The sequence below is a fragment of the Littorina saxatilis genome, linkage group LG1 (assembly GCF_037325665.1).
Source record: "Littorina saxatilis isolate snail1 linkage group LG1, US_GU_Lsax_2.0, whole genome shotgun sequence".
Taxonomy (NCBI): domain Eukaryota; kingdom Metazoa; phylum Mollusca; class Gastropoda; order Littorinimorpha; family Littorinidae; genus Littorina; species Littorina saxatilis.
The window spans coordinates 41,449,019-41,465,861 of record NC_090245.1 but is presented as its reverse complement, the minus strand read 5'-3'; the positions used below and the strand labels follow the sequence as shown (position 1 = coordinate 41,465,861).

The 16,843-nt window shown below is 41.4% G+C and overlaps 1 protein-coding gene across 1 annotated transcript in view; it reads left to right on the top strand.

The window, feature by feature from the left end:
* Positions 1-6,725: 6,725 nt before the first annotated feature.
* Positions 6,726-16,843, top strand: part of LOC138969593 (hepatocyte nuclear factor 4-gamma-like) — a 241,212-nt gene continuing 231,094 nt past the window's right edge. The window contains exon 1 of the mRNA XM_070342464.1: positions 6,726-6,886. Within this exon, the coding sequence (XP_070198565.1) occupies positions 6,862-6,886 (25 nt within the window). The 5' untranslated portion in view covers positions 6,726-6,861. The remainder of the gene's footprint in view (positions 6,887-16,843) is intronic.

Below are 16,843 nucleotides of genomic sequence, written 5' to 3'. Positions count from 1 at the left end.
AATCAATTTGATTGAAAAATGAGGGTGTGACAGTGCCGCCTCAACTTTTACAAAATGCCGGATATGACGTCATCAAGACATTTATCGAAAAACTGAAAAAACTGTCAGGGGATATTATACCCAGGAACTCTCATGAAAATTTTCATTAAGATCGGTCCAGTAGTTTACTCTGAATCGCTCTACACACACACACACACACACACACACACACACACACACACACACACACACACACACACACACACACACACAGACACACACACATACACCACGACCCTCGTCTCGATTCCCCCCTCTATGTTAAAACATTTAGTCAAAACTTGACTAAATGTAAACAAGTCGCGTAAGGCGAAAATACAACATTTAGTCAAGCTCAGTCGAACTCACAGAATGAAGCTGAACGCATTGCTTTTCTGCAAGACCGTACACTCGTAGCATCGTCTGTCCACCGCTCGTGGCAAAAGCAGTGAAATTAACAATCCAGAAAAGCGCGGTAGCGGTTGCGCTGAGGAGGATAGCACGCTTTTCTATATCTCTATTCTTTTTAACTTTCTGAACGTGTTTTTAATCCAAACATATCATATCTATATGTTTTTGGAATCAGGAACAGACAAGGAATAATATGCAATTGTTTTTAAATCGATTTTGGACATTTAATTTTAATCACAATTTTTATATTTTTAATTTTCAGAGCTTGTTTTTAATCCGAATATAACATATTTATATGTTTTTGGAATCAGAAAATAATGAAAAATAAGATAAACGCAGTTTTGGATCGTTTTATAAAAAAATAATTTTAATTACAATTTTCAGATTTTTAATGACCAAAGTCATCAATTAATTTTTAAGTCACCAAGCTGAAATGCAATACCGAAGTCCGGCCTTTGTCGAAGATTGCTTTTCAAAAATTGCAATCAATTTGATTACAAAAATTAGGGTGTGACAGTGCCGCCTCAACTTTTACAAAAAGCCGGATATGACGTCATCAAAGATATTTATTGAAAAAATGAAAAAAAATGTCTAGGGATATCATACCCAGGAACTTTCATGTCAAATTTCATAAAGATCGGTCCAGTAGTTTACTCTGAATCGCTCTACACACACACACGCACAGACACACACACACACACACACACACACACACACACACACACACACACACACACACACACACACACACACACACACACACACACACACACACACACACACACACCATGATTCCCCCTCTATGTTAAAACATTTAGTCAAAACTTGACTAAATGTAAACAAGTCGCGTAAGGCGAAATTACTACATTTAGTCAAGCTGTGGAACTCACAGAATGAAACTGAACTCACTGCATTTTTTCACAATGACCGTAGTCCGCCGCTAGTGCAAAAGGCAGTGAAAGTGACGACCCTGTTTAGCGCGGTAGCGGTTGCGCTGTGCTGCATAGCACGCTTTACTGTACCTCTCTTCGTTTTAACTTTCTGAGCGTGTTTTTAATCCAAACATATCATATCTATATGTTTTTGGAATCAGGAACCGACGAGGAATAAGATGAAATTGTTTTTAAAACGATTTCGAAAATTTAATTTTAATCATAATTTTTATATTTTTAATTTTCAGATCTGGTTTTTAATCCGAATATAACATATCTATATGTTTTTGGCATCAGAACACGATGAAGAATAAAATAAAAGTAATTTTGGATCGTTTTATAACAAAATAATTTTAATTACAATTTTCAGATTTTTAATGACCAAAGTCATTATTTAATTTTTAAGCCTCCATGCTGAAATGCAATACCGAAGTCCGGCCTTCGTTGAAGATTGCTTGGCCAAATTTTCAATCAATTTGATTGAAAAATAAGGTGTGACAGTGCCGCCTCAACCTTTACAAAAAGCCGGATATGACGTCATAAAACAAATTTATCGAAAAAATGAAAAATATTGTCTGGGGATATCATACCCAGGAACTCTCATGTAAAATTTCATAAAGATCGGTCCAGTAGTTTACTCTGAATCGCTCTACACACACACGCGCACAGACACACAGACACACAGACACACAGACACACACACACACACACACACACACACACACACACACACACACACACACACACACACACACACACATACACCACGACCCTCGTCTCGATTCCCCCTCTATGTTAAAACATTGAGTCAAAACTTGACTAAATGTAAAAAGAACACTATGACGATTGCTAAAAGTTTACTTTTGATCAAAATGTTTAGGTTTAAAGACCAAACTCATTATTTAATTATTAAGCATCCACGCTGTAATGCAATACCATTGACCGAGCTTCGTCGAAGATTGATTTACCAAAATGTCAATCACTTTTAACGCAAAATAAGGGTGTGTGTGTTTGAGTGTATGTGGATGTGTCAGTGTGTGTGTGTGTGTGTGTGTGCCTGCTGTTATCTCTAAAATGTGCAAACAATTATGTCACGAAAGATGAAAAATGACCTGCGCGAAATTTAGTGGTCTTGCGTTTTCACTCTTCAAGTTGTTTATACTTTTATTATGACTTTGTGTGAAGGTCAAGGTCATTGAATTTTGTTAAAAATAATGATGTCATCGTAGGCTATGCGCAAGCAGATAATGGTTAGGTTGTTTCATGCAGATTATCTAACATACAACTAGTCAAACGCCGTTTTTACATTTAGTCAAGTTTTGACTAAATGTTTTAATAGAGGGGGGGAATCGAGACGAGGGTGTGGTGTATGTGTGTGTGTGTGTGTGTAGAGCGATTCAGAGAAAACTACTGGACCGATCTTCATGAAACGTGACATGAGAGATCCTGAGTATGGTATCTCCAGACGTTTTTTTTCGTTTTTTTGATAAATGTCTTTGATGACGTCATATCCGGCTTTTCGTGAAAGTTGAGGTGGCACTGTCACGCTCTCATTTTTCAACCAAATTGGTTGAAATTTTGATCAAGTAATCTTCGACAAAGCCCGGACTTTGGTATTGCATTTCAGCTTGAAGGCTTAAAAATTAATTAATGAGTTTGCTCATTAAATTTGTCATTAAAATCGATTTTCCGCAAACAGATTTAAAATTGATTGCATCGTATTCTGCATCACATTCTGAATCTAAAAATATATACATATGTCATGTTTACTCTTAAAATGTGATCACAATTAACGAAAATAGATTAATTAATCTTACGATTAAAATTTAAGAAATCGATCCAAAAATGATTTCATCTTATTCTTTATCATTTCCTGATTCCAAAAACATAGATATGATAGGTTGGATTCAAAACAAGCTCAGAAAGTTAACAAGAATACAGAAAAGCGCGCTTTACTGCTTAGCACAATACGCTACCGCGCTAATCTGGCGTGTCAATATCACTACGTTTTGCACGTGGGAGGTGAGCGATTTCCTTCACGCGGGGATTGACGAAGCTGTACTAGTGTCTTGGTGAAAAAATACAGTGCGTTCACTGAGTTTCATCCCGTGATGGTTCGACAGCTTGACTAAATGTAGTAATTTCGCCTTACGCGACTTGTTTGTCTTTCTGTCCCGATTTTTTCCGTTTTGATAGTCGTTTCTCCGTACTGATTCTTTGTGGAACAAAAGAGTATGTTTTAAATCGCACTTTAATGTCTACTTATACAGGTCGTTAAGTGTTCTGACCCTAAGTTGCGTCTAAGTTGTTTTAAAATAATTTGAAAGAACTGATACTGCAGTTCGATGACAACGGTGCGGATATGTACCAAACAACGGTGCGAAGCAGAGTCTGTGCATGGGATACAACGGTGTTGACAGGCATTATTTCTACACAAAAACATTAAAATGACATGATATTGATTTTAACTCTGAACAATATTTTCTTATTTCATATATTTGCACACACCGGCACGGTTGGCCTAGTAGTAAGGCGTCCGCCCCGTGATCGGGAGGTCGTGGGTTCGAACCCCCCATACCTAAGACTTTAAAATTGGCAATCTAGTGGCTGCTCCGCCTGGCGTCTGGCATTATGGGGTTAGTGCTAGGACTGGTTGATCCGGTGTCAGAATAATGTGACTGGGTGAGACATGAAGCCTGTCACAGTGCTGCGACTTCTGTCTTGTGTGTGGCGCACGTTAAATGTCAAAGCAGCACCGCCCTGATATGGCCCTTCGTGGTCGGCTGGGCGTTAAGCAAACAAACAAACAAATATATTTGCACAGGTAGTTATTATGATACTTGACTATGCATCCGTTGTTTATGTTTGTTAACATTGAAAGCATTCCAGTGCTTGTTAAGCCTGTGAAGGGATTCAGTGATTATGTCGGATGTACATTCCCACTAGTAATTAATACACTGGCATGTCAAGGGACTTTACACCTGTCTGTGGTTACTCGTGGAGACAGAGCAAACATGTATATATGCAAACAAAACGTACATACGCATTCACATACCTTTCATTTAATTTTGGTCGTCCCCCAAAAGAAAATGGGAATGGAAAATTGCGTTTTTTCCCATCAGATAACTGTAAGCAATGCAATATTGTGACATTTCTCTGTTTGTAAAAAGAAAAGCTGTTTTTTCTGTTGTTTGGATTCAAGTGAAATATTATGAACTGATAATGGATTGGAATGAATTTAAGTGCTGGTACTGTGACTACAGTTTTGAGACCTTCACATTGATAGTCAATCACATTCAAATTGAACACTTCGAGGAGAAACTGCAGTACCGAGTGCTCCAAATACGGTTCCATGTCACTTCAGCGCCAGCACTTCAGCACCAGAAATTCAGCGCCATACACTTCAGCGCGAGGATACTTCAGCGCCGTACACTTCAGCGTTGGGACTTTTTAGCACCGTACCTTTCAGCGTGGCGAAATTTTAGCGCCGTACATTGTAGCGCTGTACATTATAGCGCTAGAGAAAGACAGAGAGAGAGAGAGAGAGAGAGAGAGAGAGAGAGAGAGAGAGAGAGAGAGAGAGAGACTCAGAGAGAGAGAGAAAGAGAGAGAGAGAGAGAGTGTGAGTGTGTGTGTGTGTGTGTGTGTGTGTTTGTTTGTGTGTGTGTGTGTGTGTGTGTAAAAGTGTCTGCGAAACTGCAAAACTGAGTGACTAATAGGCTTGATTGAGTTTATCCCACAAAAATCTATTCTTTACCTTTATTTCTCAATAAAGCGTATGAATTAAAATGTCCATTCAAATCACTAAAATCAGTAAAATGTCATTAAATGAATTAGACTGCAATGTGCCCATAATGAATAGCTGGAGGCGCCAGTTCAAGATCACACCGCGTCTCCTGACGTACTGAATAGCTTGTCTCTGAAGACGTCAACACTAGAACATGAAAGCAAACTGAGGCGAGTCCTTACATTGTTTCAAGCAGCCCCCGACCTCCGTCATTGTATTGTCTAACGATCGTCTTTATCCGTTTCTGTAAGTCTTTGTACTTGCGCCTTTTGGGCGCTGGAGCCTGGCCTCCCAGTAGACGTGTGACGTCCGCCTGGACAAGTGCCTGTTCTTTCTTGAGGGCCTCTATCAGCCTCCAAAGATTGGGGTAGCACGCCCCGACCACGTTCTCAAAGGCGTGATGCCACCCTTCACAGCTGTTGTTGGACTCGGCAGTATCAGTGAGAACGCGGTCGTGCACGTTCCACATCTGTCAATGGCGGAGAACGTCGGCGGATGACGAGGACCACGACGGCGAGGTCTGCCAATATACGTGTCCTCAAAATAGTCGAAGATTGGTTGCCCACGTGCATCATACCATTCAGACTTGATCTGTAACTCACGGCGCTGAAATGTACGGCGCTGAAGTCTCCCGGCGCTAAAATGTATGGCGCTGACATCCCCCCGTGCTGAAATGTACGGCGCTAAAAAATACGGTGCTGACTTGAAGACGCCGCGCTGAAATGGTGGCGCTGAAAGGTATGGCGCTGTAGTGCTGGCGCTAAAGTGACGTGTTACCCCAAATACACCCAGCATCGGGCAAAAAGGGTTATATTACAAGGAAATTTAACCATGTACCCGAAAAATCCCTAGCAAACGCCCAGTATCTAGCAAACGCCCATCCCCCACTTTTGACCAAAAGTTGTGCTGAGGGGTCACTACCTGGCAAACGCCCACCCCGGTTGTTTGTTTTTGTTAATAGAAAAAGGTACCTGATTCTATTGTTATAGTGGGTTTTTTTATTTACAAAATATATACAGTCCCAAAAGAAACCAACATTAATTTGAAATGTGTCTATATCACAAACCAAATGTGTGTTTGAGAGAGAGACGGAGAGAGAGAGAGAGAGAGAGAGAGAGAGAGAGAGAGAGAGAGAGAGAGAGGGAGGTTTGTCTTTCGCTGGGGTATGCAATGCCTTGCAGCTTGGCGTTGCACTTCTACTTAATTACAACTGTTTTATTATTAGAGGGGGAAATGAATGTAAGTCAGCTTGAAAACATTAATATGTTTAAAACCGTTCAAGAATTTGTAAGACTAACTGGCCAATTTGGACAAAATTAGACCAACACAGAATCTCGGTTACCTGTAAAGAACATATGTGGGGAATGTGATTTAATTTGGGGGACGTTTACAACATTCTATCCTCTCGCATCTTCGCGAAGAGTTGCTTTCGGAAAGTAAAGGTTTATAACCTGGGGTAAACTGTTTGCCTTCTGCACAGGTGCTTTCCAACCCGCACAAGGCCGAGTTTATCCAAAAACATAAACAAATAGAGGTCAAGGCCGCTGTTTTAGTCATGTGACCGTGCATGTGACTGAGGTCGACCCAACCCACCACCGCACAGCACAGCTCGAAGTCCGATTTATCAGATTGAGAAGTGAAGTTTGACCTTTGTAGTTTAGACTACGGACTTTGATCGTCGGGTCCAAAGATCGCAGTAAAATCTTCGTCACTATGAGCGAAGATTCATCGGCTGACGGTGAGTAAATCAATGTTGTGGTGAGCGAGTGTTCATCGTCTTTTCGGCGACATTTCGTACAGCGCTTGCTAGAAAGATTTCCTATCTGGGTCGCTCGCCCTTGTCGGTGCACGCGCACTAAATCGAACTGGCGAGTTGTGCTAGTTGGGACAAGAGAAACACTGGATGTGTTTTGAATAATGAATGTCCATCCACTAATCTACCCGGGTACACATGGGTTATCAAAGGGCAGCAAAGAGGAACGAGAGCCTGTTAACTGCAGCATTATTTTCCGCGTAAGAAGACATCATGGCTGCCACAGGGCGAGAGAGTGTGTTGTGTGCTACTAAGTGTGTTATTCGGCGCGATCAGCTGTTCACAGCACTCCCGACCCCGAACGTGGCCCGCGGAAGTATCGGCCAGATTTGACGGTCAATGACCGCTGAAGAAATAACACGTCATGTTAAATCTGTCGAAGGGTAGTACTCATCTTAGTACGGGAAGGAGAATTAAACTTTTAAAGTTGCAATTACTGAGCGTATGATACAGTCAGTGAGTCAGAACAGAAACGTTTTATTATTTATATATATATATATAAACATATATGTGTCACCTCCCAGCTTTGCCTACAAAGCCCCGCCCCCCCCCCCCCCCCCAAACACACACACACAGATGCTTTTCTTGAGTAAATTCGTGATGCCTTGCCATTTTGCCATTTAGCAGCATTCATTCGCTCTCTTCTTCGCCTTAATCTTATATCGACAGTGCAGACACAGCATCTATATACTTTTTTTCAATAATCACCTGAATACACTTAATTTATCCTTGATAATGAAAGATATTAGATCTGATAACTATATATATATATACATGTATGCAATGACCTAATCTAAAGTATCTTCGTAGTATGACTAGGAAAGTGTTTATGCATGTGCAACATGAAAATGCAACAGTCATAGTGTTATAGACTAATAGAGTTAAATTAAGAGAACTTGTGTTTGTCAAAGCTTGTCTTGCACTTGCAGTGGTGGTGTTTGTTTTTGGCAGTCCACAAAATGCTGAATATCTTCTGTTGAATCCCTGAATATGACTATGATTATAATATACTATAGTGTTTATGCATGTGCAACGCAAAAATGCAACAGCTATAAAAGTGTTATGGAGTTAAATTAAGAGAACTTAATTGTGTTTGTCAAAGCTTGTTTTGCACTTGCAGTGGTGGTGTTTGTTTTTGGCAGTCCACAAAATGCTGAATATGAATATGACTAGTGTTTATATGCATGTGCACAGAGTCAGACCTGCCTACCCTTATGATTTGGGCGTAATTTACTACGAATGTTAACCCAAACTACGCCACCACGCTTTCCACAATGGAAGTACGATTTTTAAGAATCCAAAAGTACGATTTTTCGCATCTCATCTCGATGTAAATCCGATCAGTATTGTTGCTCTCGCAGAGCTTGCGTTTGCGCCTGCGCGAGATCGTTTGGGCAATATCCGGTCATTTCTGGTCTGTTCAACCACATACAAGATAGACGCTGCCGTTCGCATTACAATGAATTAGCGAAGCATGGAAAATCTGAGTCCCCATGAGACAGACGAGCCTGACGAGGAAGCTAGTCACAGTGGTGGTAAAAGGATTGCTGTGAGAAAGAAGACAGCCATTCAACAGAAATACAAAGGCAGCTAAATGAAATCGTGGCCATGCCTAGAACCTTAATCAAAAGGACCAAAGCACGTCTTGTGTTCCCTTTGCCACAGTGACTTTTCGTGTGCACACATTGGAAAATATGACTGTGCATAGCACATCGGGACAAATTATCACAATGATGCAGTAAAGAGAGCTCATAGAAACCAAAAGATGTTCAAATTACCTGTTTCTTTATCAGGAAGTTGAGTGATACAGTAACAAAACTGGAGGGAGAAATTGTCCGAGCAGAAGACTTAGTGACAATGTGCGATATGATTGCCGAATGGAATCTTGATTACACTTTCTTCTACCAGATTACTCTTTTTGGCTTGGCTCATTACACCTTGTAATTTTGGGGGTAGGCAGGTCTGTGTGCAACACGAAAATGCAACAGTCATAGAAGTGTTATGGAGTTAAATTAAGAGAACTTAATTGTGTTTGTCAAAGCTTGTTTTGCACTTGCAGTGGTGGGGTTTGTTGTTGGCAGTCCACAAAATGCTGAATCTTCAGTTGAATCCCTGTAAACTTTGTCATCACCTCAGCTGATCTGCAGAATGATTTTCATCTTGGGGGTTGTGTGATGTCTAGGACTGTCTTAAACTTGGAAGAATTGGCAATACTTGAATGGCTAATTCAGTAGACCCCCCCACAAAACAAAAATAAAAGAATTAACAACAAAAATCCAGCTGAGCGAGCAATATCCCTGTCCCTGTCTCACCAAATTAGTTAAAGTGATAATATCTGACAAGAAAACTGTCTCAAATCGCCCCATGAGCTATACAGTAATGGTTGGGGGTTGTAATTATGTGACCACACACCTCGTCAATACCTTAAAACAAACGTTTGAGCACTGATTTACTCAAATTGAAAATGGCTGTGTTTTGAGTGGGAATCCCAGACTGTAAATCCCATTGTGACGCCTTATTGTGTCAGTCATAATTATCGTCCTACTTTTCGCCTCTAGCTCTGAGTATTTCATGCGCTATTCCACAAGATACTGATTTGAAATGGAGCTGAGAGCTACAGAATTCATTTTGGGTGTTGAATAGATGACAACACATACGAAGAAGAAGAATTAGTGTTTCAGGGCTCTATTTTTCAAATCTGAATGCTGTGTTTGGTAGTCATTTCAGACCGTGATAATTGCTCCCAACGTTTTTACAATTTGTTTATGTTATGCAAATCGTTTTAGCCCTGTATTGCACGGAATATGCATGCGTTTGATGGACTGTAGGTTTGACTTCCTCAATCCAACAGTCTTAATTAACTTGCTTTGACGAATGGGTATCTATATGAGGACTAAATAAAATTTGATGACAAACGGAATCCGGCTCTTGACACAGGAGAGCTGGGCGAAGCAAACCGCTCCCTGATTAAAATTCATTTAATTGTTTGGTATAGTTTTGAAGCAGATAATTGTGACTAAATCCTTGCAGGTGTTTCTAAAATTACAGTACAGCGAATGTCCTTTGAACTTTTTAACGTCCAAATGTGAGAAAACTTTTCAAAATGGCTCCTTAGGTGTACTATCTTTAAATAAAAATGTCAAACACATTAGAGTGCAACCAGCCCTCTCATAAGACCTCTCCCCTCCCCACCACAACCAACCCATGAATTTAAGACTTCCATCCTTTTGAAGACCATATTTCCTCAGATTTTTTGTTCGCTACCTCTGTTGATTTGGCTCCGTTTTAAGAATAATTCGCCTTTCTTTCTTGAGCCCTGCTTTTCTCAGATTTTGGAGGTTTTAAAAAGGAGGATATTCAATGTAGCAACTACCATGTCATCACCTTTCATGTCATCAACTCTAAAGTACATGAATGTCTCTTTGCTAAAAGCAAACCAAAGGAGACCTGGGCGCAGAGATGGATGGGCCCAATGGCCTAGTGGTTAAGTCATCAGCCTTCCCTTCGGGGTTCAAATCCCAGCCGGGCTTGGTAGGTTCAGGAAGGAGATTTTTCCGATCTCCCCGGTCAACTTATACATGTGCAGACCTGCTAGTGCCTTATCCCCCTTTCCTGTGTACCTGCAGGCACTGTTCTGTGTGAACGAGATGTATTTGTAAGTTAATAGTTGTTGTACATTTAGTTGTTGTGCAAGACGTTTCTGTATGCAATCTGAAACATAAACCAGACATAAAACTGTTGTTAATTTGTTTGTTTTAACAGCTCTCATAACATAAAAAAGATCAATTAATATAAGTAAATGGTGTAAAATGTATGGAAAGGGATGACCACTATAGGTTGTACATGTATTACTATTTACACATTAACATGCCTTGAAAGTGAAACTTCGAGGGCGTCAATCCACGATGAAGACCGAGAAGTTTCAAATGGAAGCATGTTAATGTTATTGTAATTTAATCTGACGACGATCTCTTAATGAAGAGAATGACAGCCCAGCCAAATTCCATATTACTGGTTTCTTAGCATCACTCAAGTCAATATGGTTGCTGCGAAGAAGGTGTGGACACATGTTCAAATCTGTCTGTTCCTTTAGTCCCTAGATTGGCTGCTATGAACAGTTTTGTGGATTTTTGTAAAAAAAATTTTTTTTAGAGCAGATAAGAATCAAATTCTTCCTTTGAAACATGGACTTTTTTGTGTGTAGATGGTTTGCTCTGAGTCAGAGAAAATTCCTAACAGTGACATAATAACTGTACACATTAAAGTGCAAGAGATAGAGTAAACATGGTAACATACTTATTCCTACCTACAGTAGCATAAATTATTACTTGAGTCCGTTAAGTTTTGAATAGTTAATTACACCTTATCATAGCTCCTCATTTATGCTAAAAGTGCACAGTGACCTACTTTGTCACTGCACTAGACAAAACTCTGAGGAATTATGGCCTTGAAGGGGAATTATCTGGTGCAGGGGAAACAATTACTCCTGGGTGCAAAAAGTTACTTTGAAACGGTTGCTTCCCTTGGCACTTGAAACCCGCACTACCAGACAGCATTGTAGTGAATGACTTTTCAGTTGATTGGTTGGTTAAACAGCACGACTGAATGTATAATTATTCTAGATTTTACGGAAGCTTGTCTGAAGAAGATAATGAAGGCATTAAGTTTCTGTTCTGCTTGCCAAGGTGAATAAATAGTCAAAATTAGCTGAAAGGGATGTACTGTCCATGAAAAGAAATGCATTACACTTTTGACCTGACACTTTGGGGGGAGTTTTTGTCAAACTTGACGAATGTTAAGAATGTAGGTAATCCACTGTAACTTAGTCTAGACGCACACGGCACGATTTACTTGAAAACGCAACACAAGTTGTTCATTAATTAAATCAAAGTGAGCGTATATGCTTTAGGGCGCTGCCTCTTTCGGATGTCCCAAACAAAAAGTCACTAGTCAAGAAGCGCCACCCAGAGAAAGACGGGAGCGCCATCTATGACACATCACCTGGTAACGTCCATCAAGTACACAAACAAGGGAAGTAACGGAGTGGAAGCCGTCAAAAAGAGTGCTTTTTCTTTGCCTATTCTTTGACATTTAGCTACGCTTTTTTTTGTAAACACCCTTGCTTTCGCAAAGTGAAGGCTATCCTTCAGGCTGGTAGCATTATCTGTAACGTAGAATCTTATGGTTTAAATTTGGAAGCGATCTGAGGGCTTTTTTTCCCTTGGTGTTATCCCTTTATATTTCTTCATAACTTGCCAGTGCATGTATAGGGTGCTTATTTCTTAGTAATGGCACAAAGAACTTGACAAATGATGAAATATCCTGACGGGCGCAGTGACCTAGCGGATAAGACATCGGCCTCCTAATCGGAAGGTCGTGAGTTCAAAATCCGGCCGCGGCCTCCTGGTAGTTTAACCGGGGTGGAGATTTTTCCGATCTTCCAGGTCAACTTAATATGTGCAGACCTGCTAGTGCCTGACAAGACCAAGTGCGCACGGAAAAGATCCTGTAATCCATGTCAGAGTTCGGTGGGTTATAGAAACAGGAAAATACCCAGCATGCTTCCCCCGAAAGCGGCGTAAAAACGGGCATACACGTAAGAACCCACTCGTGCAAAAAACATGAGTGAACATGGGAGTTTACCTGTGTCCTATTATTTTACCGGCTGTAATGTGATAGCCACTATCAGATTCACTGCCAAGCATGAGGTAATGGACAAGAAATCAACTGTGGTATTACATGTCCACTTACTCTCATTTTGACCCCTGTCTTTAAAAGACCTTGACCTCTCGCTGTGTGTGTCCTTGCAGGTATGTGGATAATTGTATTCCTGCGGGTTGCGCTATATGGTCTGTGCTATATAGTCTGTGCTAATGTGATTATATAATAAGTACGATCAGAGGGAGAGAGAGAGAGAGAGAGAGAGAGAGAGAGAGAGAGAGAGAGAGACGTTTGCGATTTTTACTGCTAGCGCCGAGAGAGAGAAAGAGAGAGTGTGTTTGAGAGACTGAGAGAGAGTGTGTGTGTGAGAGAGAGAGAGAGAGAGAGAGCCACCCCTTTTCATTCGTGTTAACAATTAAAACCAGAAAAGACACTCCCCACCCCACCCACCCCCAGACACACACACACAAGGGAATGACATTATTAAAGCCGCTCATACATCAGTTTTGTGTTGTCCATCGTTCTTAGCTCGCCTTTCTCTCAGAAAACCAACATTATTTTGTTGATTTTTTTCATTCGTCAGAAGTTTAAAGCGGGCTTTCTTCTTTCCGACCCGATCTCTGAAGTGAGACATCGTTTGAAGTCAATATTTTTACTACTACGTCATTCACTCAGAAGATCAATGCACTGATTTTGTTTCACAGTTGAATTCGGCATTAGGCCTAGTTTAAGCGTTTTTTACTTCATAGCTGTTCCAAGATAAGACGTGAGAAATCATCTGAAGTCATTGCTGTTCTGATCTGTTTGCCTCGCTCGAATTCTTCTCAGAAGTTTACTGCGTTGATCAGTTTCTTTTAATAAGTTTAAACAGGGATCTGATTTTAAGTAACATTTATTTGGTTGATGTAAGCACTTATTGGGGATTTAAGGCGCTTTTTCTTTAGATCTATTCTGTAAAGTTAAAAAAAGAAAATTCATTTGAAGTCATCGAAGTCGGTCATTTTAAGACGCAGAATTGATCATTTGTGGTAGTGTCAGTCCTTGAAGTTTTTCATGTTGGTTTTGTGTGAAGTTATAAGTGCACCGACCAGTAAAGTTGGGCGGATCACACCTCCGTAATGTGTCACTCCGCTTCTCCCGGACGTTGCAGTTACGTCAGCCAAAGTCAGGATGTGTGGCGTCCTGGAGTTCAGTGCATACAGTGTTCACTGGGTGTAAATGATTGAGTAGTACACCTAACCTTCGGGTGCGTGTGCACCGATGTGTAAAGCGGGGGTCACCGAGGACACACACTGTCTCCTTTGTGTTAAAACTCAGTTGACACGTCGTTTCGACTCACACACACACACACACACCCCACCTTCCCCTTCCCCAACCCTTTCCTCTTCGCTTACAATTTGATCTGCTTGCTTAACGGTCGTGTTTTATTTTTTTTTTATTTTTTTAAATACTACGGAGTTTCCGCACGCCAGCAGCATTTTAAAAGAACACACACAAGCACCCCCCCCCCTCCCCCGGCATATCATGAACGCATATGATACGCACATACACACACACACACACACACACACACACACACACACACACACACACACACACACACACACACACACATACTAATCATTTACACACGCCACACACACACACACACAAAACCAACCGTGGCGTGCTTGTGTGCCGCTTCACTCTAATGTACACAGTTTATTCACACGAGAAAGAATGTATGTCTCAGCAAAGTCTGTAGAACACACACAGGCACACACAGACCCCCCGGCATATCACTGTGAACGCATATAACACACACACACACTGACACACGCACGCGCGCACACAAACACACACAAACACACACACACACGCACACACACAGAGATAATGAACACGCGCACACATACACACACACACAAAACCAACCGTGGCCTGCTTGTGTGCCGCTTCAATCTAATGTAGGCCCTACACAGTTTATTCACACGAGAAAGAATGAATGTCTAAGCAAAGTCTGTAGAATATAACGTTACCCCCCCCCCCCCCCCACCCCCAGCATACCATGCAGGCGCATATCTTGTTTACTCCAATCCGACCGATGCTAGCGCCTTTTCAAGTCAGTCACTGAATTACGTTTCTTGGAGAAATGTTCATTATAATGTTCGCTCGACATCGACTGTACTTACCAAAGTTGGTAACTGTGAAAATACAATCATAAGCATGATAATAACTCTAGAATAGAATGCTGTTGATGAGAAAAGACTGGACGCTTTCATGTCAATGATCAACGATTCAACCCCGCAGCGATTCAAGTTTGTGGTTTTCAGTTTTGTTTGTGGGTTTGTTTTCGTTTTCTATACCCCCAACCGTAGGCTACCCCCTTATATGGCAGAATAGTCAACCATAACTGGCCATGAAACGGGAGAAGGAGAATGTGTTGAAAAAAAGACTAGTGTTCTTTGATGTTGGCAGCATTGAATGTCGCATGCATTTCAGTCGAATAGGTTGCAGTCACTGACTTACGAGTATACACAGGGGCGGGGCAGTTACGCCAGAAGGGAGGGGGGGGGGGGGGGGGGGGGGTTATAATCTGAAGCTGAAGAATTTTATCTATTTTATAAACAATTTGTGGCTTATCCTTGATTATAAACATGATCAACTGGTGTCAGCAGCCACTCATTATTTCTTTTAAAGTTAGTATTAATGGCAATTTATCTTTACTGATATCTCCTCCCGACATCATATAGTATGGTTAGAAGGAAGACATGTCGCATAGGAGTGGCAGTTAAAACTGTACAAAAATGATACTGATTAAACAACAACAAAATTCACAGACAGAAAATGTTGGTTTTTTTTTTTTACAGCCGAGGGGGGGGGGGGGAGTCCGGAACCCCAACCCCCCCCCCCCCCCCCCAATCCGCCCCTGATACATTATCAGTTGTTGCATAGGCTTTGGTTCACCTGCATGTGCGGGAACGTGTTGGCGCGTCTGCAAAGTTTGAGTCTAGGTTGTATGGCTAGCAAGTGACACATCCGAAAAAGTTTTACAGCCACATTATTCAGCCAGTCTTTGTTCGTATTGTTTACAAGTGCATGAGAGTTAGTGTTGACAGTGATTACCTTGGCAGTCACGGTTCTAGGGTAATTGCCCCCCCCCCCCCACACCCCCCCCCCCCCCGGACAACTGCCCCCCGACAACTGCCCGCCATTCTTTTGTATGTGTTTACTTAGTTATAAAGTGTTTTGTTGTTGTTTCGATGTATACATAGGTAATTACAGTCTATAATTGAATATATCTTCCTGGTTTGAATGCGCGCACACACGCACACACACACACACACACTCACACACTCACACACACACACACACACACACACACACAGACACACACACTCAAACAAATAGTAATTATTATATGAAGTCTTATATCGCGCGCGTATCTCCAGACTCGGACTCAAGGCGCAGGGATCTATTTATGCCGAAATACACAGACAGACATACACACATACACATGCTCAAACACTCACACACACACGCATACACAAACGTATAGACACATTTACAAAAATAAACACACAGACATAGACGAACTGACAGACATACACACAGACAAACCGACACAGACACACACATATGCACGCACGCACTTACGCACGCAAACACAGACATAGACTTGCAGGAAGAGTGCGCAAAAAGGAACCGGGGGGTGGGGGGGAGGGGGGGGGGGCAGTTGTCTGGGGAATTTTCCGGGGGGGGGGGGGGGGGGGGGGGGGCAATTGTCCGAGGGGCAATTAGCTTGCTACCGGTAGAAACGTGTGTAAAATCCGGCTGTTCTATCGGCATTGGAGGAATTAAAAGAATAAGTAGAGAGGAAATAATTGAACAGCAGTCTTGACAATGGTGACTAATAATCCTTATAGCTCAATGATGGTGACATGTAGACTGGAAAAAAAGTACATTAAAACAATACAATCATAGTTGTGACAAGTTCCGTTGAATAGTGTCAATCTGGTACGTTTTTTTCTTCGTCACTCTTTCCCCAAGGCCGTTTATTTTTCAAATGCGTAGTCACAATCGCTGTAAACAAGGTAACCTTGAGGTTGTTGTTTTTGTTAACGATTTTTATTCTCCATGCAAATTACGACGAGACGGTGGGTTTTTCCCGAGCACGGAAGGAAATAACCCCCCTCCTCAGATGTAACAATTTGCACGTTGTGTAAAAATTGAATATAGTCA